At 40.5% G+C, this 27,735-nt stretch overlaps 1 protein-coding gene and 2 long non-coding RNA genes across 9 annotated transcripts in view; 1 reads left to right on the top strand and 2 right to left on the bottom strand.

Annotated features, from left to right (window-relative positions):
• Positions 1-4,097: 4,097 nt before the first annotated feature.
• LOC144457814 (uncharacterized) lies at positions 4,098-5,625 on the bottom strand. Its single transcript, XR_013487332.1, has 2 exons — positions 5,539-5,625; positions 4,098-4,930 (listed from the first exon to the last, which is right to left on the bottom strand). It is a non-coding gene; the product is annotated as an uncharacterized LOC144457814 (long non-coding RNA).
• Positions 5,586-27,735, top strand: part of IL15RA (interleukin 15 receptor subunit alpha) — a 49,820-nt gene continuing 27,670 nt past the window's right edge. For 2 of the 5 annotated variants that reach the window (XR_013487326.1, XR_013487327.1), the window contains exon 1: positions 5,596-5,924. Coding sequence is in view for 3 of the 5 variants with exons in the window: in XM_078156414.1 (XP_078012540.1) it covers positions 5,813-5,924 (112 nt within the window). In the remaining 2 variants the exon portion in view is untranslated. Of the gene's footprint in view, positions 5,925-21,014; positions 21,133-27,735 lie in introns of those variants that run through there. The other 3 variants (XM_078156414.1, XM_078156409.1, XM_078156411.1) reach the window with 3 other exon arrangements.
• LOC144457813 (uncharacterized) overlaps positions 15,469-27,735 on the bottom strand; it is a 52,224-nt gene continuing 39,957 nt past the window's right edge. For all 3 annotated transcript variants that reach the window (XR_013487330.1, XR_013487329.1, XR_013487328.1), the window contains one exon: positions 15,469-18,951. This is a non-coding gene — a long non-coding RNA (uncharacterized LOC144457813). The remainder of the gene's footprint in view (positions 18,952-27,735) is intronic.

Below are 27,735 nucleotides of genomic sequence, written 5' to 3'. Positions count from 1 at the left end.
TCTTTTATTCATAACAGTATTTATAACTCCAGTGCTACATATATTAGACATGATCCACCCTTTTTGAGAGTCAATAGTCAATAAAAGTTTACTAAGCATTTACCATGTACCAGGCATTGTATTAAGTCCTCAGGATACAAAGCAAAGAATAAGACAATCTCTGTCCTCAAGGAGCTCACAATTTAATGAGGGAAAATAATACATAAAAAGAAGCTGAAGGTGCTGGGAAAGCTGGGGTGAGGGGAATGGAATGATGAAATCCTCCAGCCTGGGTAGGGAGGTGGGATTATCTAAGGAGGTGTGAATTTTGGAGTTGACTTTATTTTGCAGAATGATAGTTTTTGGAAACTATGAAATTCAGTAGATCATTTGGGTAGGAAATAATGAAATGAATTCCTTGGTTGCCCTCTTCAAGAACAGGGTCTAGGCTGGGGTGGGATTTGCTCTATGAAGTTTGAATTCAGTCAGAGGGCCACACTTGAGGTCCTAGCGGGCCATTTGTGGCCTCAAGGCCACAGGTTCCCTACCCCTCCGAGGAGCTCCCAGATATACACTCTCACTCTCTCCTATTAGAAGAAGACAGGAACCCCTACCGAGATCAGTAGGGAGTAAGATGTGTACTGTTAGTTCTGCTTCCAGATCTATGCTTTGGGATCTTTAAACATGATAATTGATTGAGGTGGGTTAGAATCATAGGACTGAAATGTCTCTCATCCACCCAAGGCTGGTTATCAAGGTGAATGTGAAGGATCATAGCTATGATGTTAGGGTCCTTAGAGCCATTTGGGCCCAATTGGACAATTACTTTTGGAATTATGAAAGGAGAGACAAGTGGAGGGGCTGATTTTGGAGGTGGAAGCAAAAGAAAGCAAGATTCAATTAAAACTACATAGATATATATAGTATAGTAGCCATTAAACTCTCCAAGGAGTTTGGCCTCTAAATTGGCTGGCCATTGCCAGGAAGATGACCTTAGATTTTTCTTTTTTTGGTCAAGTCAGGATCAAAGGCCCATTGCTTATAGGTTTTTCCCTTGGTTTTTACATATTAATGCTAACTCAGAAGGGGGAATAAGGAAGGGGGAATAAACTTCTAATACACAACAATCCTTTGATCCTAAGGAGACCTCAATTATGAACATAACTATGTATAAAGGTATGCAACAACCCATCACACTTGTTTATTAAATATCTAGACACTAGGGACACAAAGGCAAAAAAAAGAAATAATCTCTGCCCTCAAGGAGCTTACATTCTAGCAGGGAAACAATAGGTACACAAGTAGGTAGAATCCATCCAAGAATTTTTTCTTAAGGGAATTGAGGTTAAGTGATTTGCCAAGGGTCACACAGCTAGTAAGTGTGTCAAGTGTTTGGTCAGAGGACAGATTTGAACTCAGGTCCTCCTGACTTCAGGGCCAGTGCTCCATCCACTGTGCCACCTAGCTGGCTCTCAGTTACTTTTTAATTGACTTTCTAGGGTTTTCTTAAGGAGGGAAGTCACTAGGAGTTGGAGAATATCAGAAATAGTTTTGTGTAAAGTGGTACTTGAGTTAAACTTGAAGGAAATAAGGGATTCTATGAAGTGAAGGTGAAGGGGAAATGCATTCCAGGCATAGAGGATAGCCAAAGCAAAAGCACAAAAATGGAAAATGGAGTATTATATGTGAGGAATGGAGAGAAGGCCAGTTTGGATGGATGCATGTGGAAAAGGGTGTAATGTATACTGGTGTTGAAAAGGTAGCTTGGGGACTTCTGCTTCCGGGAGCCAAGATGGTGGAGTGAAAAGGTAGTCATTCTCACTCTCCCCTATCAACCTCTGAAAACCCAGAAAATATCACCCCAGAAAAAAAAAACCCTGGAACACCTGAACTAGAAGAAAAAGTAGCTTGGGACCAGGTTATAAAGGATTTTAAAAAGGCAAGCTGAGGAGTCTGTTTTATCCTAGCATCAATGGCATTTACTGGGTAGGAGAGAAACCTGGTCAGATTTGTGCTAAAGGAAAATCACTTTGGCAGTGGCACTCTGGCACTTTGGCACTTGTGGAAGGTATATTGGAGTTGAAGGAGACAAAGTAGGGATACTATTATTGTGACTTTTAGAACAGCACTTAATATAGAGCTTGGCACGAAAACAGGTGTTTAATAAATGTTTATTGATGGATCGTATGAGTATATATTTGAGAGATGTGGAGGTGGAAAACGGCAAGATTTGGCAAACTAAGGACGAAGAGGGAAGCATTTATCAAGTGCTAGGTACTTTGCTAAGTGATGGAGATATAAATGGAATATTGTAATAACATTAAACTATTCTATTACATAGAATAACTATTAAACTATTCTAGGAGGCCTAGAATTTTCATGAATTTATTCAGTCAATGCAAGTGAACATAGTTTGAGAAATTCTGGATTACTATTTTAAAATTTTTTGGCACATTTGGAAGAGGTTTATTTTTTAAATTTTTAAATAATATTTTATTTTATTCCAATTACATGTTTATATATTAATCATGTGAAAGAAAACAAAGATCACCACACACACACATACACAAACACACACACACACACACACACACAAAGAAAATGAAAAATAATATGCTTTGATCTGTTTTCAGACTCCAGTTCTTTTTCTGGAAGTAGATAGCTTTTTTCATTATGAGTCCTTTGGAACTGTCTTGGATCATTGTATTGCTGAGAATAGCTAAGTTATTCAAAGTTGATCATTATACAATATTGCTATTACTATGTACAATGTTCTCTTCTGCTCACTTCACTCTGCATCAGTTCATAAAAGTCTTTCCTGGTTTTTCTGCTTGTCAATAGTATTCCATCACGATCATAAACTACAACGTGTTCAGCCATTCCCCCAACTGATGGGCATCCCCTTAATTTCCAATTCTTTGCCACCACAAAAAGAGTTGCTATAAATATTACTGTACAAATAAGTCATTTTCCTTTTTTTTAGGTCTCGGTCTTAATGTTACAGACTACTCTTTCACAAGTATTCTGAAATAAGCATTTCCTCCATCCTGCTTGATTGCAGGTAAAGTTACAGCTAACACTAGAGTGTTATACCTGGAGTCAGGAACACCTGAGTTCAGCTCTGGCTTCAGGCACTAGCTAAGTGACCTTGAGTAAGTCACTTTAACCTCTGTATGCCTCAGTTTCCTCATCTGTAAAATGAGGATAATATTAGCACCTACCTCTCAGGGTTGTTGTGAGAATAAAATGAAATATTTATAAAGTACTTAGGAAACCTTAAAGAATGGTAGCTATTATTACAAGTGGACAGCTAGGTGGTACAGTAGATAGAGTACCAGACTTGGAGTCTGAAAAATTTGAGTTCAAAACTGACCTCAGACACTTGCTAGCTGTGTGACCTTGAGCAAGTCACTTAACCCCTATTTGCCTCAATTCTTCATCTGTAAAATGAGAACACAGATTTAATGATGTCTGAGGTCGCTTCCACCTTTAAATGTATTATCCTATGAATACTCATAATTTCCAGACTATGTGGAATTAAAAGCTTTCAAAATATAGAGACCTAGCAGAAAAAAATTAAACTCATTGTGGGAGGACACATGACAAAAGGCACATGTAATTCCTTTCATCCTATCTGCTAGTGGAGTTGTCCCAAAGATGCTTTCAATAGGTCCAATAGAAGATGAACTTATATCCCAGTACTCCTATTCAATCACCAAAAAAAAGAAAAAGAAAAAAGCAGGCCATATATGGTGGTTGTCCTTCATTCTCAAAGAGGACCAAAATGACATCACTATGTTAGAGTCAAGTTACAGTGTGTCTGACTGTAGCTGATCAGACCAATCTGAGCTTGGAATGCTCTACCACAGGCCAGGCACAAATAATCCAGATGAACATTTGGGGTAGATTCTCTAAACTTGAGCATTCCCTGTTTCTTTCGAGCTACTTCAATTCTGCTTTGCTCATAGAGCACAGCACCTTCTCTGATGAGGGCACGCCGTGCTGGGGCCATATATAATTAACTATAAAAGAATACTAGCAAGGTAATAAGCTGTCTTCTGGTCATTTCTATTTGAACTTCATCAAAAAAGATAAAAACAAGACAATAAACACCTTCCTTGCATTTATAGGACTTTATTTTTTAAACTTCTTTCACACTCATTTAATTCTCACAATAAATCATGATATTTATTCACAATTATAAACACATTAGATAAATATTTCCCCAGATGAAGAAAGTGAGGGGCAGAGACATTAATGCCTTCTGTATAAAGCTACACATCAAGTTAATGAAATAGAGTGACTAGTCTTTTTAAGTTGTCTTTTTTCCATTATGGGTTTGTAATATGGACTCCAGAATGGAGGTAGACTAGATAAAAATGCTACGGGGATTATGAAGCTATAGAAGGACAGAGAGGTTGTTACTTGCCCATGGCCATATAGTGGGCCATGAACATGGGGTTCTGTTTTCATAGCATCTGAATGTGACTCTCTCTTAACTTCAAACCCAGACACTTCTGATGTCACCAATGACATAATCCTTGCCCTTGATTAGCTTTACAATTGTTGTTCAGTGTGTTCCACTCTTCATAACCCCAATTAGGGATTTTCTTGGCAAAGATACTGGAGGGGTTTGCCATTTTCTTCTCCAGCTCATTTTGCAGATAAGAAACGAAGGCAAACAGGATTAAGTGACTTGCCCAGGATCACACTGCTAGTAAGTTTCTGACTCCAGATTCCAACTCGTGAAGATGAGTCTTCTTGATTCCAACGCATTGCTTTATCCACTGAGTCACTTAGCTGCCCAGCTTTACAATATGTTATTGGAATAAGATAGCCAAATAAGTATTATACAAGGAAGAATTTGATGGGGCAAAACAAAGATGTTTCTGAGACCACCTGTAAGATCTTGGACAAATCACTTTATCTCTCTGGAACTCCATTTCCTCCCCTGCAAAATAAGGGAAATGGAATAAATGGCCTATAAGGTCCCTTCCATCTCTAGATGTATGATCCTTGACGGAATGCTACAAGAAACTTTGAAGGAGAGATCACTTTCAGCTGGGCAGGAAGAAATCAGGAGAAACTTCGTGGAAAACAATTTTCTAGCAATCTTATAGTCTCAACAGTTTTCACCCCTCTAGACAGAATAAAAGTAATTGTTCACACGTGTAACCCTCAGGACTGTTACACCTGAAAGTTGTCACTTTTCATAGTACCTAATGGTGTCGTTAGACTGGATAGGCATTTGGGGTAAAGTGGCAGGGAGAAAGAGGAAGAGAATCTCTAGAAGTTGTGCTAAGTGGCAGAGCATCTGGGGACAAATTGCTGCACTCTTCTTTCTAAACCAGCCTCTAGTAAGACGGGTTAAGTACCTCTGGATGCTGGCCCAGAAGTGTTTTGGGATCAGGGTCAGGAGAGATGGATGAGGAATCTTCGTGTATGAGGGAGAGGATGGAGATGCTGCCTTCTCCTCCTCACCTCTCCCCAATTCTCCCTGGAGCTAAAGCAAAAGCAAAAGCAAAAGCAAAAGTGAAAGTGAATGTCACCGTCCCTCACCCCGGACCTCCGCCCACCAGCAAACTGCACTCAGGCTCTTTTCTCTCTTTGCTGGGTCTCTTTAGTCACGTCCTTTCCCCTTCGCTCTGGCTAGGAGAAGCTGGAGCCCCGGAGACCGCAGCCTCCTACGAGTGGAGGCAGAGCTGCTGCCGACGAAGAGAGCGTGGATTGGAGCGGGCACGCGGTTAACTAACCTAAGGTGGCGCTCTGGCGCTCGGACACTGTGGACGGAGCGTGTAGGGGTGGGGAGGGCAGAGGCGGGAAGCCTCAACTTATGGCAAACTGCAGCCAGTTTCTGCGCTGCCGGGTCATCGCCCTGCCCTTGCAGTGGCTACAGCTCCTCCTCCTCCTCCTCCTGCTGCAGCTGCCGCCCAGCATTTTGCGAGGTAAGCAGAGGAGGTTGCAATAAGACCAGTAGGGGAGTTCGTGGAGGGAGACTTTCTGGAATGTGGGGGCCGCCCCATCCCTAGAAATGACGTGTCTCCGCCGGGCTGGGGATTGGAGGTGAAAGGGGGAACGCGGGGTAAGGATTCCTAGAAGCTGCAAGGGGCATCCAGCCTTCTCTGACTTGGAGTCCCGAATTCTTTGCTCTAGAGTTGGAGTCCGGCTTTTGAGAGTAGAAGAGGGACCTATTTACTTTGCGCTGCTCCGCTAGTCCACTACTCCAGCTGCTGAGAAAGAGCCAGACGCGAGTTAACCTCTTAGAACCGCGCGGGCTCTAACAGAAGGTAGGGAGCTAGCTATCGGAAGCCCAAGAGAACCGGACACTGGGACTTGGGCAGAACTCTGTGCCCAGCTTTAGGCCCAGGTAAAACTAAGGCAACTCCTGGGTAGCAGCCTCTTGTAGTCTATGCCAATTTCTTGGCTTCTTGGATGAGCTTACGGGCGGTTTCATGGGTTCGACTTTCAGTTTCAGAGCCTCCTAACTTCTTGACTGGGAGTCACATCTCTCGGTCAGGTGTTTTTAATTGTTGAATTAGCTACCAAGAGCTTGTGTGCTGAAAGATCACTTTTAATGAGCAACAACAAAAAAAAAGCGTGGTTCAGATTTAGCGAGGTTATGGTTTGACGAAAAGTTAGAGAGACCACCAGCATTGGAGGGGTTAGAAAAGGAAAACCTCCTTGTTGGGAAAGGATGGGATCTAGTTCCTGGAGAGGAGACCTTTATACTGGATACTGAGGAAGGGAATATATGCAGTATAGTAATCAATCAATATTTATTAAGAGCCTACTATGTGTTAGTACTATGTGTCAGGCATTGTGCCCAGCATAGTTGGAAGACAGCTTGTAGGGGAGGCTGGATTCTAGTATGCCTTGGAGCAACTTGTTGGAAACTCATTTTCCTCTTTTATGAATGCGCCTCAGGGACTCAGAGAAATACAGGAGTTGAAGTTCCTGAAGTCAGAATGGGTCCTTGGGTCAGAATGAAGCCTCTGGGATTGGAAGATTAATCCCCCCGACTGGAGGAGGTAGGAAGGAGGGGAGACAATTGTAGAAGATGAACTGGAACTAGGCATGAGAATATAGATTCCAGTTTCAATTGGTAGAGACGGCTGTAAGAGCTTCTCCACAGAGTTTAATTGGCAGAAGGAACCAACGTGATGATTGTTGCAAGATGATGAGCTCAGAGGGGCCTCTGTAGGCGTTTAGCAATTCAAGGTGCTAGAACAAGAGTCATGGAAGGCTGGTCTCCGGTCTTGAGAAAACAACTGGAGAAGGGGGCGGGGGAGGGAGGGTAGGAGGCATGGCCAGAATAGACTGAGAGTGCTGGCTAAGATCAACCTTTTTGAGAGCTGCAAGACATTTAATTTTCCATTCTGTCTTCTAGGTACCTGTAACAGGCAAGTACTTTCTACTTGATTTTCTTTATTTCTTCAAGCTGCTTCTATCTTCTAATTTTGTCTCCTATAAACTTTGATCACCATAATTTCACTGTGATTCATATGTGTTAAATAATTGCGCGGGCGGGGGGGGGGGGCTGGCGCGGCGGTGCAGTGGAAGACACCAGTGACTAGTTTGGTATTGGAGTCAGTAGTTTTGACTTCTAACTAGAATGCTAAAGATTCCCTATAAGCACAATGTGAGAGAATTTTATGGTTTTTACTTTTATTGATAACTTTTAGGAGCTCTGAAACAGCAGAAATACATGAACTGTTTGACTTAAGACTGCAACTCTTAGATTACTAATGGAGTCATTGGTGAATCACATTCATAGGGCTTAAGACACAGGTGCCTCAAGGAAGTTCCAGCTTCCAAAACTGGGGGAGTGGGACCGAACCAATGGGAAGAAAAATGTGTGGTTTAGAAAGAATCTATCCTGCTCACATTCCTATGGTGGGAGGGAACCAGAAGAGGAACTAGCTCTTCCTTTTGCTTTCACTTTCCATCCTAAACTTCTAAACTAAATAAGGAGAGAGGGCAAGATTGGACACATTCTATGGAAAAATTTTATACTTGGTGGAAGAAAAAAAATATTGGGGGCAGAGAGGGATGAATAATGGGAATGTACAGAAAAGGGACGGAGGGAAGCAGTCAGAAATAAGTTGTATTTTGTTTCATTGTAGCCTAACCCCTGTAAGGATATCCAAGAATATGCGGCTTTCAGCTCTTTCTGGGGAGAATGAAGGAGAAGGCAAGTGTAGTTAATCTCCCTTTATGTTAAAAAGATCTGTTTAATCTGGTATGAGTATAGCTATAGTCTTTTCGTCACAACTATTCTCAGGGTTTACACAGATTAGCACTGAAGCACTTTGCTTTCAAGGATGCCCAAAAATCTTTTCTCAGAGGCTGACTATGCATTCCCTACCGCCGCTGGCTCTCTTGATATGCCAGCTGTTGTTTTTGCCTGTGTTTCCATTCTCATCTGGCATGAAAATGAAGCTGTAATTTAACTCTTACAGATTTTCTTTTTGTTGTTTGATTGTGTCTTCATGACCCCAATTGGAGTTTTCTTGGTAGAGATACTAGAGTGGTTTGACATTTCCTTCTCCAATTCATTTTACAGATGAAGAAACTGAGGCAAACAGGGTTAAATGACTTGCCCAGGGTCAAACAGCTAGTAAGTGTCTGAGACCAGATTTGAACTCAGAAAGATGAGTTTTCCTGACTCCAGGCCTAGCATTCTATCCACTAGGCCACCTAGCTGCTAGACTTTTTGAATTTGAAAGGTTTTCCTTTGGTTGGAAGAGGAGACAAAGACTCTTCTTCCCTTCTAACCCAACCCAAAGGATTCCTTTTCAGATGTTTGGATGAAGCTGTCTGCCAGCATTTCTGGCCAGTAGAATGGTAGATTCCAAACTAGTTTGCTACTTTAAAAAAATAAAATAAAAATCCCACAGGGCATAACCTGATCTTCAAATAATCTCATTAGTTTATACCTGTGATTAATTGATTCACTGGAGCATCCGGCCTTGTTCACACCTCTGATTAATTCAATCAAGAAATCTGGGTACTCTGTTCTTCTGTAATGGCGAAGACCCCTACCCTAACAAATAATAATGAAATGCTGCAGCATTACCACACAAAACAGACAGGATTTAGGATGTATTAATTTTACAATAAAGAATAAACATAATTTATTACCCAGTACAGATATTAGATTTTTTTCCTACTTTTAGCACTTTGCATTTGTGTTCTTTGTTACAGAATGGAAGAGAGGACAGTGGGAAAAAAAGGAAGAGATTCATTCACTCATTTGGAGATTGTAGAATTGAAGAGTCAGTCAGTCAGCTAGTATTTATTAAGTGTCTATAATGTGCCAGACACTCTAAGAGGTTTGCAGAAAGCTACAAATTCACCATCTTGCTGGTGATACGAGAAGCATTGTAAGGGGGGAGAAGAAGGTAAACATTGGGAAATATAGGGGATATAAAATCAAAAGGTAGCAATAAAACCTTAAAAAATAAAAATAACCATATTATTTCTGGATGACTGGAGAACGAGATGATGGTGGAAGTAAGGCACTTTTTTAAAAAAAAAGGTTATCACAAGCATTTATTAAGTACCTACATTAGACACTGGGCATATGAAGACACAAAATAGTCTCTATCCTCACAGAACTCACATTCTATCAGGAGAGACAATATAATCACATATACATATATATGTGCAGATATATCTGCATATATTATATGTTTGTGTATTTATATATGTATATATGTGTGTATGTATGTATGTTAACCATTGTATTCCTGAAACTTCTGTCTTTAAAATTCCATCCTTCTAGGAAGGATAGTATATTCAATTAATAACACCTTTCAATTAGTTTTTTTGTTGTTGTGTCAGTTGTGTCTAGCTATTTGGGGTTTTCTTGGCAGAGATAGTGAGGTGGTTTGCCATTTCCTTCTCCAGATCATTTTTTACAGATAAGGAAACTGAGGCAAACAGGGTTAAGTGACTTGCCCAGGATCACACAGCTGGTATCTGAGGTCAGATGTGAAGTCAGGTCTTTATCATCCCAGGCCCAGAGCCTCTATCTACAGTGCCATCTTATTTCTCTTCATTCCTACCTAGCATTCACCTGGGGCACTTAATCTCTTTATCAACTTCAGTGTTGTCTAATCTTCTGTTTCCTTTGTCCTCATTTCAGGTCTTACCTCTGGTATCCTATGCTGTACTCCAGCCATAATATGGTTATTTAAAAAAAATACATTTGTATTGATATCTTTTGACTTTACATGTCCTGTATTTACCATTGTATCCTTTCCCCTCCCCCCATACAGTACTTCTCCTGTACTAGCAAGATGGTGGATTAATAGCTCCCTGCATATCTCTCCAATCCTTCAACCTCCAAACAAAGGACTTAAATACCATATGGGGAGTAATTAAAGCTAAAGCCTCAAGGAAAGAAGACAGAACAGTGTAAGGTTAAAAAAAAAGTCTTATGAATTGACACTGAAGAACTTCAATACTTAGAGCACTAACTTAGTGAGTATCCTCCCCTTGCCTCACGTGGCCATGGCAGTGAGCATAAAATAAATTGCAGGATTATTCATGGCACAGTTCTAATGTAGTAATTCTGTCCAAACACCTCTGATATTTGATGACACCAGTGAAGAGGGAGGCATCAGAATGAATGGTAGATAAAAGAAGACTACAAGACAAAAGATATCTAAAGAAAAAAAAAACTTCAATGAAACAAACTAGCAAAAAAGGATTCTCCAGATCAGGGGGGGAAATGTGCAAAACCCTAAAGAAAAAACCAAGTACAATTAGCAAATATGAAGGAAAGCAAATAGTGTGTGATGAATGAGTTTCCTGTAGTGTCCCCTAAAGATCATGGAATGACATCAAGAAATGGCTCAAAATGACAATGAAACTCATAAAAGAAGAAATTATGAGTGAAGGTCAGAAACCAGATCTCTCTTTTTCTGTACCTTTTTTCTAAGGATTTTTCTGAGGATTCCTTTACCTTGTTCTCTTCATTAATCTCTACCCTTTCTATCTATTCTGAACTTTTTTTTTAATTTATCATATATACATATGCTTGTTTGTTCCTTCTGAAACAACCTCTGGCCACAAACAAATTTGTTGCTAGAGGGTACTGCCAGGGCATTATTCATTCATTTATTATTCATTCACTCAAGGATCTGACCCTAGAGTCCTGTTCCTAAGACCGGGTCAGCACCTCATAAATCTGAAGGGTAGAATGGAAGGGGAGTTCCCTTTTGCTGAGGCTTGGGATTCAGGCTATGGCTTTTACTCTTTGGTGAGGTGTATCTGCCAGGGGTCCTACTCACAGCCTTGGTCAGCACTCATGGCTCTAAGGGAAGAGGGAGTAGGGGAAAAGGTTCCTCAGATAAATCCTTGCTTTGGAGTCTTGAATCATGGCAGTGGTTCTCGTTAGGATAGCAATGGTTTATAATCTAGTCCCTATCACTGAAGCATGGGTTCAGTGACTGAGCCCTCACTCTCACTGGTAAAGATGGGGTGGAGGGGACAAGACAGTTGCTGATTCCATTACATTCATGGAGGTGTAGCTGCCAGGAACCTTATTTGTATCTTTGACCAATGACTCTTGGATTAAGGGTACTCGTGATCCAGGCTTGGGCTTGTTACCCATCCAAGTAGTTCATTTGGATTTTGTCAGGAAGGGGTGACTCCAAAAGTCACAAGAAGTTTTATTAATGTTAATACTTATAAGCACTGGCAATCAGTGGGTAGACTGCAGTGGTCCTGAGGCAAGGTACAGTGGCAATTAAACCTAAATGGGGACAGGGGAAGGGAGAGGGGCAGTGCCTTAGGGAGCCTCATACAGAGGGTTAGGTGATTTCTCTGAATTGGAGGAATTGATCTCTGGGCATCAGCTGAGAGTGGGAGACAGTCGAGCAGTACAGGGACATTGTTCCACTAGCTAAGGATTTGTGTGAGGTTTTTATAGTGGGTTTTTTGTTTGTTTTTTGGCTAGGCAATGAGGTTAAGTGATTTGCCCAAGGTCACACAGCTTGTAAGTGTTAAGTGTCTGAGGCTGGATTTGAACTCAAGTCCTCCTGATTTTATAGTGTTTTATAGGGCGTTTCTCCCAACCAACTGAACAGGAATAGGACAATACTCCTCTGCCTCTGTAGGAGGATGTGACATTTCCTCTAGCTATGAACCAAGGAGGGTTCCCCACCACAGCCTTGAGGTGAGGCAGAGCAGTTATCTCCCAGCATTTAAGCAAAGAAGGCCTTCTACTTGGTAGATGAGGGATGACCCAGTGTCCCAACCACAGACATCTTGACAGTGACGGCCGTATGCCAAGGAACAAGGGTAAAGTGTAGTAGCTTATCAGCATACAGTCAGAGGAAGCAAAGCATGGGGGACTGAGCCAGCCAGCCAGCTAGTTAGTTTCTATAGCCAATTAAAACTGTGTCACACATCAGAATTACAAGATGGGTCCCAAGTGGAAAAAAAGGAGTTTAAGAAACATCAAAGGCTCACACAGCAAGACATATTTCCTTCTACACCTTGAATTTGTAGTTCTTCATGGTTTGGGGAGAGAAGAATAATTTGAGATTAACCTCATGGGGAACAGCAGAAGTTTTTGCAACTCTTATGGAGAATGAGGAGAGAGGAAAAGAGAAGAGGGGGTCATCCTGTGGCAGTGGTCAGTATCTGCCAAATCTGCAGTTTCTTTAAGACCGTGAAAGATGACTTCTAAAGGGACAAAGTGGGAAGCATGTGACTCTGTTTTTATTATGGCATTTGCTTCAGTAGCAAAAGAAATTGACAAATCAACTAGAGAAACAGAAGGGCCTTCTTTCTGCTTAATTGTGGTGTATGGTTTTTTTTCCAGTATTTTGCTAAAGAATATATTTGCAAATTTAATATTATGTCTTGTAAACACTTGTGGTTGACTCTGTCTTGATATTGCCCAGGGACCCTTTGTTTTTGGCATGAGAGCAACATGGGAACCACACAGGAGAGAGAGATCTTTCCTAGTGCAGAGCTAGGAGCTCAACCCACAGCATAATGATGGTTTGCTCTATAACTAGGGGGATGAGCACAAGCCACTTCATAACTACCTCTCTAAGTGCAGAATTACTGTTTTGTAAATCTGCCTCATGGACACAAGCTGATGTTATCTTGTGGGAATCTCTTCCTGGAATCAATTTTTGTTTTTCCTTCAACGTTGTCCAAGAACTCATTACAGCAATATTACCAAAGTTTATTTCTCATCTTTATTTGGATTAATTTTTGTTATAATTTTACTATCATTATTATTTGTTTTATCACTCGAGTTGGAAGCTGAATAAACCCCTAAGCCACCCTAAGTGGCTAATTTTGAGCAGAATTTTAAATATCAAATGTTATCAAATTTATTTGGATTTTTTTCTGAGGTGGGATATAATTTTTTTCCTGTTTGTTTTGGAATTGATTTGTTTTTCAGATCTTAGCAAATACGACCCTTATACACTATCCAAGCATTATAAATAATAATGCTTGACATTTGGTGCCACCATAGAATGCTACTTGTTCTGTGACTGCTTTTATTAGTATCTCTATAATTAGAATGTTGCTTCCACATGACTAAGTTTAATGGTTGTTACTGTTGCGGCTGAGTTATATCAGGTTTGACTAAATTGTTTAGTAAGCTGTATATTGTTCTTTGGTAATTGGTTAGACATTGGCATTTTGGAGCAACATTGTGATCCTCCAATATTATTATTGACAAAATATTGTCATCTTGCAAATATTGATATACATAAAGGGTTTAATGATACTTGGAATACTGGGATACTGGATACAGGGAATGAGGGTGTTAGGAAAGTTTTGAAGGACAGGCAATATAAGCAAGGTAGAGTACATTAGGATGGTCTATCTAGGAAGGAGGTTAGGACAAGCCGCTGTGGATGTGCTATAAGAATTGTCAGAGTCATGTGAACATAACAAATTACCAGAAGAAATTCAGACTGGGAACAGTTCATGAATATTGGTGTGTAAACTGCCCCCTCCTTGTGAGGTAGAAGAGACCTTGAATAAATAATGACTCTGAGCAAAGAGGGCAACACAGCACAGCACTTGATAATCAGACTTGAAAATACATTTGGGTCCATAACTATTTCAAGATGCTAAGAAAAAACCTTGGTCAGCTGTAACAGACAACAAATGTGTTAGTGATGGTGAGGCCATATTCTATGGGGCAAAGAGTCTGCCTTTTCTTATTACTAGAGCTCCAAGACAGTATATGTACCCTGAGACTATCAACATGGCATTGGGGGAACAACTCAATGCCAAGTACATTAGGATACTAGAAGACAGATCTCACTGAGAATGTTGTTGTGCATACCCATTTTCTCTGAGTCATACAGTGAAACCTCTGCAGAAAGCCAAAAAATAAATAAATAATAATTAATTAATAAAGGAAAGGCCCCCTGGTTGGAGCATAAACACTCCTCCAGCTGGTGAGCGTAGGATGAGGTATATCATAGCAAGAAAATTTTGCTGGCTTAACTTAGGAATTTTCTCAGGAGAAACTCATGCCCCAGGGAACAAACATGGGAAAACCAGCTTACATGGATGTCAGTGGTACTGCATAGTTGAAGAACCTCTAACATAGTAAAGAGGGATTAGCTGACAGAGAATCTCAGTAGAAATGTTTGTTTGTTTTAAATTGGTGGAACACCCAGGGAAGCATTTGCTTCTCATTTGGAGGAGTAGCCTCCTCCTCCCTGTTTCAACTTCTGCCATCCCCTTTGCCTCCAATGTTTTTCTACTTTTGGGAGGCCTGATGTCCAGGAATCCAGATGTGATACGGCAAAATTGCTTACAAAAAGTTGGAAAACAATCTAGGGCTGGTGAAACATCAAGTCATTATATCCCACATTTGTCACATCTATAGATGTAGAAATGAGATACCATAAGATGTTATGCTCTGAGTGGATGCAAAATTATTGAGATTAGTAGACCTAAGGACAGTAATGGCTGAGATGGAGAATGAGGTCAGCTTAGAATAAGTACGTGCAGACCTCAAATATAATGAATTCCTTCGAGTACAGTTGGATAGCTGAGATCTACCTAAGTCTGAAGAGTTGCTAGACACTGTGACATGGAAAATAGGCCCAGGAATGTCCAGAAGAATACCCACTGGGAAGCCTAAAATATAAATGGTCCAGGAATTCATGTCAAAGCATGGACTAAAGATATGAGGTGGAACAGTTACAGAAATGGAAACAGAAGCTCACAAGAATGCTTCCAAGGAAAATCCTAGGTACAGCATTGGTCTCTGGGATATGACCAATGTTTTGCTGACACAACTTCCTTCACTCCCAGTTTCCTTTACACAGTTTTCTTCTCACACACAACTTGATTGGCCCCAGCCTTTCAGACATAGTTTCCTGGCTGAGAGGCATAAAAAGTCCTAGCCACAGATAGTCTAGGTCACTCAGACTTGGTTGGTGCCTAAAACCACGGGAGTTTGGAGACAAGAGTGGAACTGTCCAGAAAAACTAAATGCCACTGTATCTTTATTGCATATTCTTTCTGTGTTAAGGCAAAGTAAACCTTCTTTGTTAAATATTCAATGACATGAGAGTACCTCATTTCATCCCATAATTGAACCTGAACTAAGAGGGTACTAGCTTGGACCATGCCTACAGTAATCCTCTTGGAAAAGTCCTGGACTTCTCCTGGATTGGAGAACACCAGTAAAATGACTGATATGCATACATTGTAATCTGGGGAAGATCAGGGAAGTAGAATTGACATCCATTACAATTGTGGAGAAAATGGCCACATAAGGCTAAATGTATTAGAAAAGAGAATGCAACCTTGGAACTTCAGAGGCCCAGGACCATAGGACCAGTTTCAGGGGAAAGGAAGTTGGACCAGGGAAGGAGGTCATCCCAGCTCCATCAAACACAGTGATCTCATACTCAATGCTACTGGCTCTTTTCCACCTGGTCTTATAGGACCTCACAAAGAGGTGTCCATAATAATTGAGAATGTGGAGTACACTGCTGTCGTGGACAGTGGAACATGAGTGATTATTATGTTCCAGTCATTTGGAGAGACATTTGTAGAAAATGTACAGCCATTTTTTAGGTTTTAGCCTTGGAGGACCGAGTAACAAAAACTACCCATACTTGGGGTACACTGGAATAGCTTGGGAATTTCCTGAAGATATTGCTGGTGTCAAAATAAAGTGACATTCTGGCCCCTGGTTTGTACAGGTATTGGTGAAGTATCAGCATCACTTGGAACCAGTTCTAGTCTGTTCAAAAATACTGCAAACAACAAGCTGAGACTCAATATCTGCACATTTTGGCCATCCATGGAGCTTGCAAGGAGATGTACCAGAGGATAGGGTGAAGTGGTGACAGTAATCACCTCACTCCTCAATTCCTGAAGTGGACTTAAGGGATTCTCCAGGGCAAGAAGAATGGAAGGAGCAGCTGAGGCAGAAACTCAGCAAAGAAGACAAATGTATTCTCCTTGCATGTGTAGGATGTGCAAGGGAATAACTCACAAAATCCAGCTTACCAATTCAAGACCATTTCATGATTGATCTAGAAATATCCATTTGTCTGTGGATGATGGACTCAGAAAATATCTTAAGAACCTGCTGGTGAATGGAATCATCAAGAAGTCCAATGGAATCCATGGTGGTATTACCAAAGAATGGAAAGATGTGTAGACTACCAGACTTTTAACAAGAGAACCAAAGTAGATCAATCTACTATGCTAAGTGCTCAAAATATCTTGGATTTTCTATTAGGCTATGGTTTTCTGTACTGGATTTGTGAAGTTAAGGTTAAGCACAAATAACAGAGGAAGATAAAGAAAAGACCTTCATCTGTCCATCTGGATTTTATCAGTTTGAACTTATGCCCCAAGGCATCCCAGGGGCACTTGACACCTGCCACCACTGGAAAAAAAGTAGTTAGTGACATGAATCACCTGCAAGTTTTGGTATCCTTCATGATATCTTCAAAAGTGTTGTAACAGCTAGAGGAAAATGACTTGAAACTTTCAATTGGCAAATACTAGTTTTATAGAGACTCCATCATTGTATCACAAAAGGACATGAGCATCAACCTAGTGAAAATAAAGGCTTTCCTGACGTAGCCTAAGCCAAAAAATCTTCATATGGAGGACTTTTTTCAAATAGTTATTATTGAAAATTTGTTTAAAATTATACTGCTGTTACTAACCTACCAAATGACCTTACTCAAATATACATGATTAAAGAGACACAGAAACAAGCAAGAAACACAAAGGTGTTTTGAAACTGACATATGGCAGGGCAGAGCCAAGATGGCAGAGTAAAAGCAGTGACTCGCTTGAGCTCTCCCCCAAACCCCTCCAAATACTCATAAAAAATGGCTCTAAACAAATTCTAAGGGCAGCTTAACCCATAAAAAGACAGAGTGAAACAAATTTCCAGCCCAAGACAACCTGGATGATTGATTAGAAAGGTGTATCTCGCAGGGCTGGGAGCAGAGCACAGTTCAGCATGGGCGCGCAGGCTACAGCGAACCTGGAGCAGGCCTCAGAGGACTGAATCGTGGGCAGCTGTGGAGGTTTCCAGACTCCTCAATCCACTTATGCCAAAGACAACTTAGAAGGTCAGTGGGAAAAGTCTGTTTCTGCGGTGCTGAGACAGGAAGGTGGGGTTTCAGCTCCATTCCCCAAAAGCATGGCCCTGACATGGGCAGCTGCTTCCTGAGCTTCTGGCCCACAGACTGAGGGGGAATCCAGTGGCTGATCAGAGAGGGACTGCAGGGATCTCTTTGCCAGTGCTGAGGCAGCAATCTCTTGCTTTGCCCGTGTTTGGATCTGGGTCACAGTTCTGGGCTGCGGTTGTGGGGTGAGCTTGTAGTGGCTGTGGAGAGGAACCCCTCCTCACAGTTACACTCCAGGAAAGGAGTAAACACCTTGCCCCTTATCATACCACCTTGGAAGAACTGAAAATTTACAGGTCCCTACAAGTATCTCTGAAAACAGCTGTACAAACCTTTGAAGCTTGGGACAGTACATTCTCCACACTGGAAGGAGACCCCTACTTTAATAAAGAGATTATAACTCAAGTAATTGTCTGGGATCATAAGCAAGCAGCACAAAAAGAGTCAGACTATATTATCTTACTTTGGTGACAAAGAAGACCAAAACATACAACCAGAAGAAAACAACAAAGTCAAAGCTCCTACATCTAAAGCCTCCAAGAAAAATATGAATCAGTCCCAGGCCTTAGAAGAGCTCAAAAGGGATTTTGAGAAGCAAGTAAGGGAAGTAGAGGAAAAACTGGGAAGAGAAATGAGAGTGATGCAAGAAAATCATGAAAAACAAGTCAACAACTTGCTAAAGGAGACCCAAAAAAATACTGAAGAAAATAACACCTTAAAAAACAGCCTAACCCAAATGGCAAAAGAGGTCCAAAACGCCAATGAGGAGAAAAATGCCCTAAAAAGAAAAATTGGCCAAATGCAAAAAATGGCTCTAAACAAATTCTAAAGCAGCAGAACCCACAAAAAGACAGAGTGAAACAAATTTCCAGCCCAAGACAACCTGGATGGTTGATCAAAAAGTTATATCGCACTAGGCAGGGAGAGGAGCTCAGTTCAGTGTGGGCACCCAGGCAAAACAGGCTTCAGCGAACCTGGAGCAGGCCTCAGAGGACTGAATCATGGGCACTTGTGGCAGTTTCCAGACTTCTCAACCCACGAAGCCAAAGATATCTTAGAAGGTCAGTAGGAAAAGTCTGTGACTGCAGAGAGAAAGAAGCTCGGGGTCCCAGCCCCAGTCCTGATTGCATCCCTGGGGTGGTGGCTGCTTTCAGAGCTTCTGGTTCACAGACTGAGGGGAAATCGAGTGGCTGATCAGAGGAGGATTGCAGGGATCTCTTTGTTGGTGCTGAGGCAGGATTCTCTTGCTTTGCCAATGCTTGGATCTGGGTCATAGTTCTGGGTGGCGGTCGTGGGGTGAGGAGGAGCGCTGGAGTGGTGGCAAAAGATAAAGCAACAATATTAAGGGAAAAAAATCAAAAGAGAACATCAGTTCTATGCAAACAAAAGTGACTGACCTTGAAGACAGATGTGTAGAGATAAACTGTCACCCAGAACGCATGACTTTTTTTTTAAGTAAAGTGTCATAATACAAGAAATTATGCAAAAAAAAAAATTATTCAGAACCTTTAACTAAAGAAAACAAGGTGAATACACAGATTTGGTGGGGGTCTGGAGGAATCCTGCACTTCAGTCTCAGCATAGTGGCTAAATATGATAATTTTGATAACAAACAGTAAACTTTGCAAATAACAGGAGAAAGGTCAATTATGAAAGAAAGGCAATTTGAGTAACAGGATTATTCTATTGTTACTAGAACTCAGAAAATACAATGGAAAAATATATTTCACAGGGCAGTGGTGTTCAAGCTGCAACCAAAATGACATATCCTGAAAATCTGTGTCTAATAATTTAAAAAAAGAGATAACTGAAGCATTCCTACTCACATTAAAAAAATAGAAAAAGAGACAAGCCGACTGTTTCACTTTTGAACACCCCAAACAAAATCACAAGGTATAAAAAAGTATAATTATTAAGAGTAAGCAATGACATCAATTATCTAATGCTGATAAGCTGGTGTTTTAAAACAAAAGAAAAAGGCAGGCCTATAGAGTAAAGGAAAGAACAAAGGGACAGTTGAGCAATAAAAGGGACATAGAGGCTGAAGATTTCAGGGAACTTAGACGCAGGAGTTGAACTGGCCTAAATCCGCTGAGCCTTCACTTATGAATCAATACCTTTTATGGGAAGGAATAGCAAAGTAGGAAACTGCATAAAGGGGGAGGAAGACAGAGGAGAATAAGCAATGTTTTCCTTACCAGATCTGCAGTTGAACAATGGAAGACTGGTGATTCCTATTACTTATCAACAAGAAGAGGGGAGAGGGTGATAGGAGTGGTGGAGGGAAGGGACTTTTGACTAGGGGACTGGAAATGAGGGGAGGGCCTTAGGGTAAAGATTATCACACAGGACAGGGATGTCATGATGGGTTTAGTTTGGGGGAAATGTATGTTGTGCACAGCTAACTCAGCTCACCACAAGAGCAAGGATCCTATACTAACTCTGAAGGGATAAGGCCAGCTTAACCTTCTATCTCGAATGCGCATTGATGAGGTGGGAGACAAGATGGAAGCAACTTCATTTAATTTAAACAAAGCATTCACATAAGTAGTAAAGTAACAGGAACTTCTTCTCAAGTTACAATAGCATAGAGCTCATGCTTGCTAAGGACAGTGCATGCACATCCTGTGCATTTATCTGACTCCAATCACGATAAACTGCTAATGACCACACAGTAACTAAGGGAGTTAAAGATTATCAAAGATCCATATAGTGGAGCACCGAACCAGGCGACCTTTAGTTATAGATCAGCACCCGAGAGGGGCCTCTGCCGATCAGTGAGACCTCATGAACAGCCTGTGGCCCTCTACATCCTTACAGATCCCCAACAAATGTACAAATTGGGATCCCTTCTGGGATGAGCCTGACTCAGACTTGGTCCCCTGGTAGTTTAGGTAAAATGAGGCACTCATAAGTCATTCTCCAATTAACAAAAGATTAGCCATAGTGGGAGGATATTCAACTGGAAAAAGTATTGATGATACCTGGAGTTGATTCAGCTGAGTAGTCCACCTGAAAATCCTGGTGAGTGTTTTATATCAAAATAATGAGGGGCAGCTAGATAGCACAGTGGATAGAGCACCAGCCCTGAAGTCAGGAGGAATGAGTTCAAATCTGGCGTTAGACATGTAACACTCACTAGCAGTGTAACTCTGGGCAAGTCTCTTAACCCCAATTGCCTCGCAAAAAAACAAGGAAGTGATATCAACAATGAGAGGCTCAGAATTTCTAAGCCTTTAGTCTCTTGATCCAACCAAGTCTCGTGGGCTTTGGGGTAGGGGTTATACTCTTTATCATTGTTATTATTGTTTTTTGTAGAGACCAAAAGCCAAACGTGAGAACCATGGTTCCCTTCTAACCTCTCTCTCCAACATCTTAGATCACTGTTCAGGATTTGTATTTTAAGAGGCCCCCAGAAAAGCCCTAAAGGAATGAATAGAATTCTAAGCATCAACCCTCAAGAAGATGGGAGAAGGAAACATATTTGAAGGTAAAAACTAGACCTAGGGGTGCCCCTGAAAGTATACCGCAATAGAATGTCAGCTCCTTAAAGTCAGGGAGTATTTTTTACTTCGACCTGTATAATTTCAATGCTGAGCACTAGACCTTGGACAGAATAGTTTCTTTTTTTTTTTCTTTTTTTTTGTGTGTGAGGCATTTGGGGTTAAGTGACTTGCCCAGAGTCACACAGGTATGAGTGTTACATGTCTGAGGCTGCATTTGAACTCAAGTACTCCTGATTCCAGAGCCAGTGCTCTATCCACTTTGCCACCTAGCTGCACCCCCCCAGAATAGTTTCTTAATAAATACTCCCTCAACTGAATTTAATTTAATTTAATTTAACTGGAGGATGATCTAGATCCTCCCTTCCTTCTGATCATCAATGGCTTAGGAGATTAGATTGTGAATTTCAAGCATAAAGTTGCTCTCAGCAACTGGATGGTATATCCAGAGCCAGAAGAGGCACTGGGATATGTAATTCAATCTCCTCATTTTACAGATGTGGAAAGTGAAGCCTAGGGAGATTCACATGACTTGATCAAGGTCACCCAGAGATGGCATTTGAGCCTAGGCCAGTGTTCTTTCCACTATATCACAGCTTTTTGTTCCTAGTATATTATGGGGTTAAAAAAAAAGTCTTCGTAAAAAGAACAAAAATTTAGATTGTTGTACCAAGAAATCAGTGAGCGAGACCCACACGTAATTTAAAATGTGGATTTATTAGCGCCGCGGCTGCCAGGGGTATACACATCGAAATCAAGCAGCCCCATTCAGGGGTCGAGCTAGGGTTTATATGGAAAAGAGCATGGGAAAGAAATGCCAGGAACACTGATGAGGTAATCCAAAGGTGTCTTTGGGGGCTATGGATGGGAAAGTACAGGGAGTATACCGGACAGGGAGGGGGATGGATCTTTGGAGTCTGGCAGGAGGAAGAGTCCTTGGGCTGGCCAAGGACACCCCTCTCCCTCTGTCTTGATGAAAGAATGCTCTGCAACAAGGGAAAGCTTTCTCACAACACAGGAACTTACTAAGGAATTGGGAGGCTTCCAGAGACATGATCTGCAGGCTGGGGCCTGAGCAGCCCAGCTCTGTGTAGCTGTACCAGGGAGACAGATAAGGGTCGTGCTGAGGCCCATGCATGAATAACTGCTAGGCACAGTGTCCTTGGGCTGGGGAGTGGTTGTCAGAGACAGTGTTTCTGAGACTAGGGAGAAATTGGGGCACAAGTACAAGCATGAGCACCCCATCATTACAGGTCAGAGACCACACAAACCAGACCAGGTGTCCTGGTCTCTAGTATAAACATAATTATCTAAAGCAATTATATTGCAAGCTTTCTTACCCATTTGTGTTGGAGGTACGGGATATGCTGAGCTATGCAAGAGTACATTTCACTGTTGTTTAGATTTAAGAGGAAAGAGGTCTGGGGCAAGATTAAGCACCAACTTTTGCTTTCCATGGATTAAAGGGCCCTTCTACCTAAATGGCAAAATAATGTTCTGTATTACAAGATACTGATAGTACCAATAAATTACTGATATAAACTGTTAACTCTTGGGCTGCCTCAATGCTAACACAAATGGGAGCTTGCAATCCACTAAGCCCCATCCCACTCCCAAATTTTTTCAGACAAACTTCTGAAAAATTATACATCCCCCATTTTGACTTGTGAATTTGATTTTTTTTATACTCAAGCATAAGATTTTATCTTTATCCCTATTGATTTCCAACTGATTAGATTCAGTTCAATGCTCTAATCTCTCAAGATCCTTTTGGATTGTGACGTGGTCATCCAGAATACAACTAAATTTGTATTATCTGCAAATACCATGTTTCATCACGTAATCATCACAGATTTTATGCCAAATTTTTTCACAAAAAAAGGTAGGGTGTGACCATTATGTGAGGCTTTTAAAAAATTGTTCTGGTATCACTTGTCTTTTAGTTTCCATTAGTTCTTGTGCTAAACTTTTCACTTACTGAAAACTATCTTTCCTCAGCTCTGTTTCCATGCTTGTTCAGCGAACACAATCACTTTCAGCTTAAAGCCCACAGAATAGCTTTGAAAAAATGCTCCACATGTTAATGTATCACTGGCAAACAAACTGTACAGTTTGGCTAGCGAGGGAAGATGCAAGTCTTACCATATCATGTGACTTACTCATGGCAGCTTTGCCTGCCTACCCACTCCCCTTGCACCTACTTCACTGGGTTAAGTGACAATACCATCAGTACTGCAGTGCTCTAAACAAACCATGCAAGTCAGCTTTTGGAAATAACTGAGAATTCTAGGCTCACAGCTCACAATGCATGAGAGATGAATGCATATCTGTACGCAATTGATGAATATATTACTGTTCTATTTACCTTTTAAGCAGCATGATGAACAAAATTATACCATGTGACAATTACACCATGAAAGGTTATAAACCAATTTTTGGACTGAAAAAAAAAACAGGGTCCAACGATTATGTAGTGAAATATGGTATTATAAGTATACTATGTATGATCTAAATATTCCTTAAAAATTCAAATATTGATAATATCCACACAATGAAGGGCTAGGCTAGGTTAGAGGTAACAGAGAATTGGAGGTTTGGGCATGGGGCCACAATGAAAGGCCAGTTTAAAAGATTATAGCCTCAGGCAAATGCCATAGACCTAGCCATATGGGAAAGTTGAAGAAAAGTTCAGGGGGAGGTTTCCAGGGCCTGGGCCCTATCAGGGACAATAGTAAGAATAAGCCATATATATATTGTGACTACCCAAACACAAAATGGGAAAAGTAGACAGAGAAATTCAAAAAATCATTCTTTCTACTGAATAATTACTGCTGCCTGAGACCAGGGTAAGAAAGGATATGACCATCAAATGGAAGTATGGGATTGAAATTTTGCCCTTTCCTACCCAAAATAGTTACATAGAATTGTTTCTGAGAATAAAGAATGGCTATCTAGAACCCTACATTAATGACCTTCCAAGTCAACATTTTTACTCATATGAAATTGGATTAAAATCAGGAGTGTGCTGGTAAATGCTTAATAACTTTCTCTTAAAGAATATACAACATACACTTTTAAGTTTATTCTGCATTAATATTTTCTAGACCAGTGCTTCTTAAACTGTGGGTCATGACCCCATAACCGAATGTGGGGGTTGTGAAAAATTTGGCAAAGGTTTCTGAACACATAACGACCAATAATTAATTCAAAATCAAACACATAATGAATCCAAGGTTTCTGGCAGTGCTTGCCTGTGTTGCATCATACAACTTCACACAACATGTACTGCACATGCTGGCACGCCACACAACACCAGCAAACAGTGCCAGAAACACCTCAGCTCAGACTTGAGACTGTTGCATGTTATGAATTGCAGTGTTTTTACTGTACATACAAAATATTAAATGAATTTTGGCTTGGGAGTATGACAGAATTTCTAACTATTTCTGAAATGGCCCTAAACATACTTTTGCCATTTTGTACTATGTATTCATGTGAAGTGGCATTCTCAGCATTGACGATTATAAAATCAAAATATCAGTCAACACTGAAAAGCATTGAGGATGTGCTATGTCCTGTAGTATCAAATATTCTGCCAAGAATTATCTCTTTATGTAAAAATAAACAAGCACATCTATCTCACTAGTATGCACATTTGCTTTCATCTTTAATAAATGGTAAAATTATGTGTACACCAAAGAATTGTTTTAAAATAAATTTCTTTATGATTTATTATCAGTAAATATTTGATTTATATATGTATTTTATATACCTATTTCTCTGGAGTCGCGTAAAAATTTCTTGGGCAAAAATGGGTCATGAGTGGAAAAAGTTTAAGAAGCCCTGACCTAGACAATCAACAGAATAATAAATCAAGCCCTGATATGTATACAGCATTGGCATATTTGCTAGGTGTAAATGCTCACACTGAAAATTTAACAATCCTTCTGGATCAGTGGTGTCAAATGCAAATAGAAACAGAGCCCACTAAACCATACATAAGGATCCCCAACTCAGAAAACCACGTTTATTATATGTTTCTTTTTTTATTATGCATTAGCACATTAAATTAGAGAAGAACGACATTTTAATCTGGTTCAGGTGCAGCTGGGAAGTGCTGTGTTTGACATCTCTGCTTTGGAGAATCCAAAGGATCTAGCTGAAACACACGCCTGATTGAAAGGAATATCGAGGACAACCTTGAAAAGGAAAGAAGTCACAAAGGAAGAGGGGGAGGAGGGGAAAGTGAAAAGAGAAAGGGGCAATCTCAGCTTTGGCATAGCTTTGGTGTTTAGTGACTGATTGTATGTTTATGAACCTAAGGTCTTTTATTTTTTTGTTTAGCACTAGGGTGTACCAACATTGCTGCCTCTCTAAATCACTGACTAGGAGTCAATGGGGTCAGATTCTCACCAAATACTAGAGATGGCTCTTGGCCAAATAGCTAAACTGAAACAGAACCTCCCTATTGAAATTCTTTCTGCCTTGAACGATCTGTTTTAGAAGAAAACATTTGTTCCTTAGAGGATTTTCAGGGAGAACAACAAAAAGAATTAAAACTTGGGGAGGGAGGGGAAGAAAATAAGACCTATAAAGAACTTCCGAAATTCAAAGAGCTTAGATTATTTAAACTAGAATTTAAGATGTGAAGAGGAGAAAGAATTAAATGATTCCATTCCTAATTTAAAAACAACAACAACAATAGCTAACTCTGAGCACACCATCATCAAACTAAGGCTTTAAAAAGCACAGGAAGAAAATACAGGGGCATAAAGGATGTCCAGAATGGTTTGCACTCATTCTGAGGCGGAAATGCAATCAAAGATTGTAGTGGCATAGTGGATACAATATAAGACCTGGAGTAACAAAGATGAGATCAAATCTACCCTCAGACACTTAATAGCTATGTGACCAAAGGCAAGTCACTTAACCTCTCTGTGCCTCAGTTTCTTCATCCATAAAATCTGTCCAAAGTAGGCAGTGGTAGTAACAACTGTCCATGAATCACCAACTCACAAGACTGTTGTGATGATCAAGTGAGATCATACTTAAAGTACTTTATAACATGAATATATAAAAGTCACTTTTAGAAAACAGCCTCCACAAAACTGTAATGTCTCATAGTAATATGAAGGTAACCTCGGGTTCTACAAGACTCTGACAGTAGAAAAAACACTCTAACAGGATATACCAAGAGCAAAAGTCTTGAAGTGTAGTGCTGGCCACAGTCTGTGTCAGCTTTCCAAGGACCAGCCTACCTAATACAGAGAAGCTCCTTGCCTTCTGGCAAGCCTTCAGCTCCTGCCTGGCTACTAGGTGATGAATTCCTTGGCCTCTGTGACCCAGGAAACAAAAATACAAAATGACTTTTAATTCTGTGGGATCCCCTTCGAAAGCTATAGCAACAATCACCAAGAAGTGAGAAGGGGTAGAGGAAACTCATTTATACATAGTACTCTTGGTATTCTGTCCAGTAACCAACCTACAAGTAAACATCTTACTAGATGAATTAACATACCAGTCTTGGCATTCTGGCTATAAATGAAACCAGATGACAACAGGAAAGTCATCTAAATGACGGGCTAACTTCCTTGGAAAGACAAAGGAGTAGGTAAAGTTGGTTTTATTATGCACCCAAAGGCAATAATAGACATCATTTCATGAGGCAGTTGTGCATCCAGAACTGATCTTCTTATGATGAACACTTGCAAAGAAACTACAACATATAGAATGAAACGTATATTTTGAGGGATGACAAATGTAGATTTCGTTGGCTTGACTGTGATTATTTGTTAGAAGGATTGTGTGATTTTAATTGCATGGGAGGAGTGGATTAGGACAGGAGAGAAGAGCTAACAATAGGTTACCCCAAAGAAAGAACAGAAAGAAAAAAGGGTCATTGAAGCATTTTTTAAAGTGCAAAGAAAAAAGGAAGTTGAGAAGGGAACAAACAGCTTTGAAAATAGCATGCTGAATTATGTAGTTTTATTCTAAAAAAGGGCAGCTAGGTGGCACTGGGCCTGGAGTCTCATGAGTTCAAATCTGGCCTCAGACACTTATAACTGTGTGATCCTGGACAAATCACTTAATCCCCTTTGCCTCAGATGAGGAAATCTGTAAAATGCGCTGGAGGAGGAAATGGCAAGCCACTCCAGTATCTTTGCCAAGAAAACCCCAAATAGGGTCACAAAGAGTAGGACATGACTGAACAACAACAGCATATTCTAAAACGAGCTGTACATAATGGAGATTCATCTTTTCACATGTAATCTTCCTTTTCTTTTTTACTTTGCCTATAAAAATACTCTCTTTTCTGTTTGTTAAATCCAAAATGGTTTAAAATTTTAAAATAACTTTTAAGAAGATAATTGCATCTTGAGATGGTAGATAAATTTTATTTTAAAAAGCTCAATAAGACCCTCCAAATTAAATCAGCATGAGGGTAGATGGCAAAAAAAAAATGTGGAAAATATGGCCCAAGAATTAAAAAATGAAAGAGGCCAAAGGTTTGTAGACTACCCAGGAGTTTCATATGTAAGTACTTGCTTCAAAAAGAAAGTCAAGTGGATAGAGCACTGGCCCTGAAGTCC

Source organism: Phascolarctos cinereus, unplaced genomic scaffold (genome assembly GCF_003287225.1).
Source record: "Phascolarctos cinereus isolate Bilbo 61053 unplaced genomic scaffold, phaCin_HiC Scaffold_1;HRSCAF=81, whole genome shotgun sequence".
Taxonomy (NCBI): domain Eukaryota; kingdom Metazoa; phylum Chordata; class Mammalia; order Diprotodontia; family Phascolarctidae; genus Phascolarctos; species Phascolarctos cinereus.
Note: the sequence above shows the minus strand (reverse complement) of the source record. Positions and strands in the feature narration are given on the sequence as shown.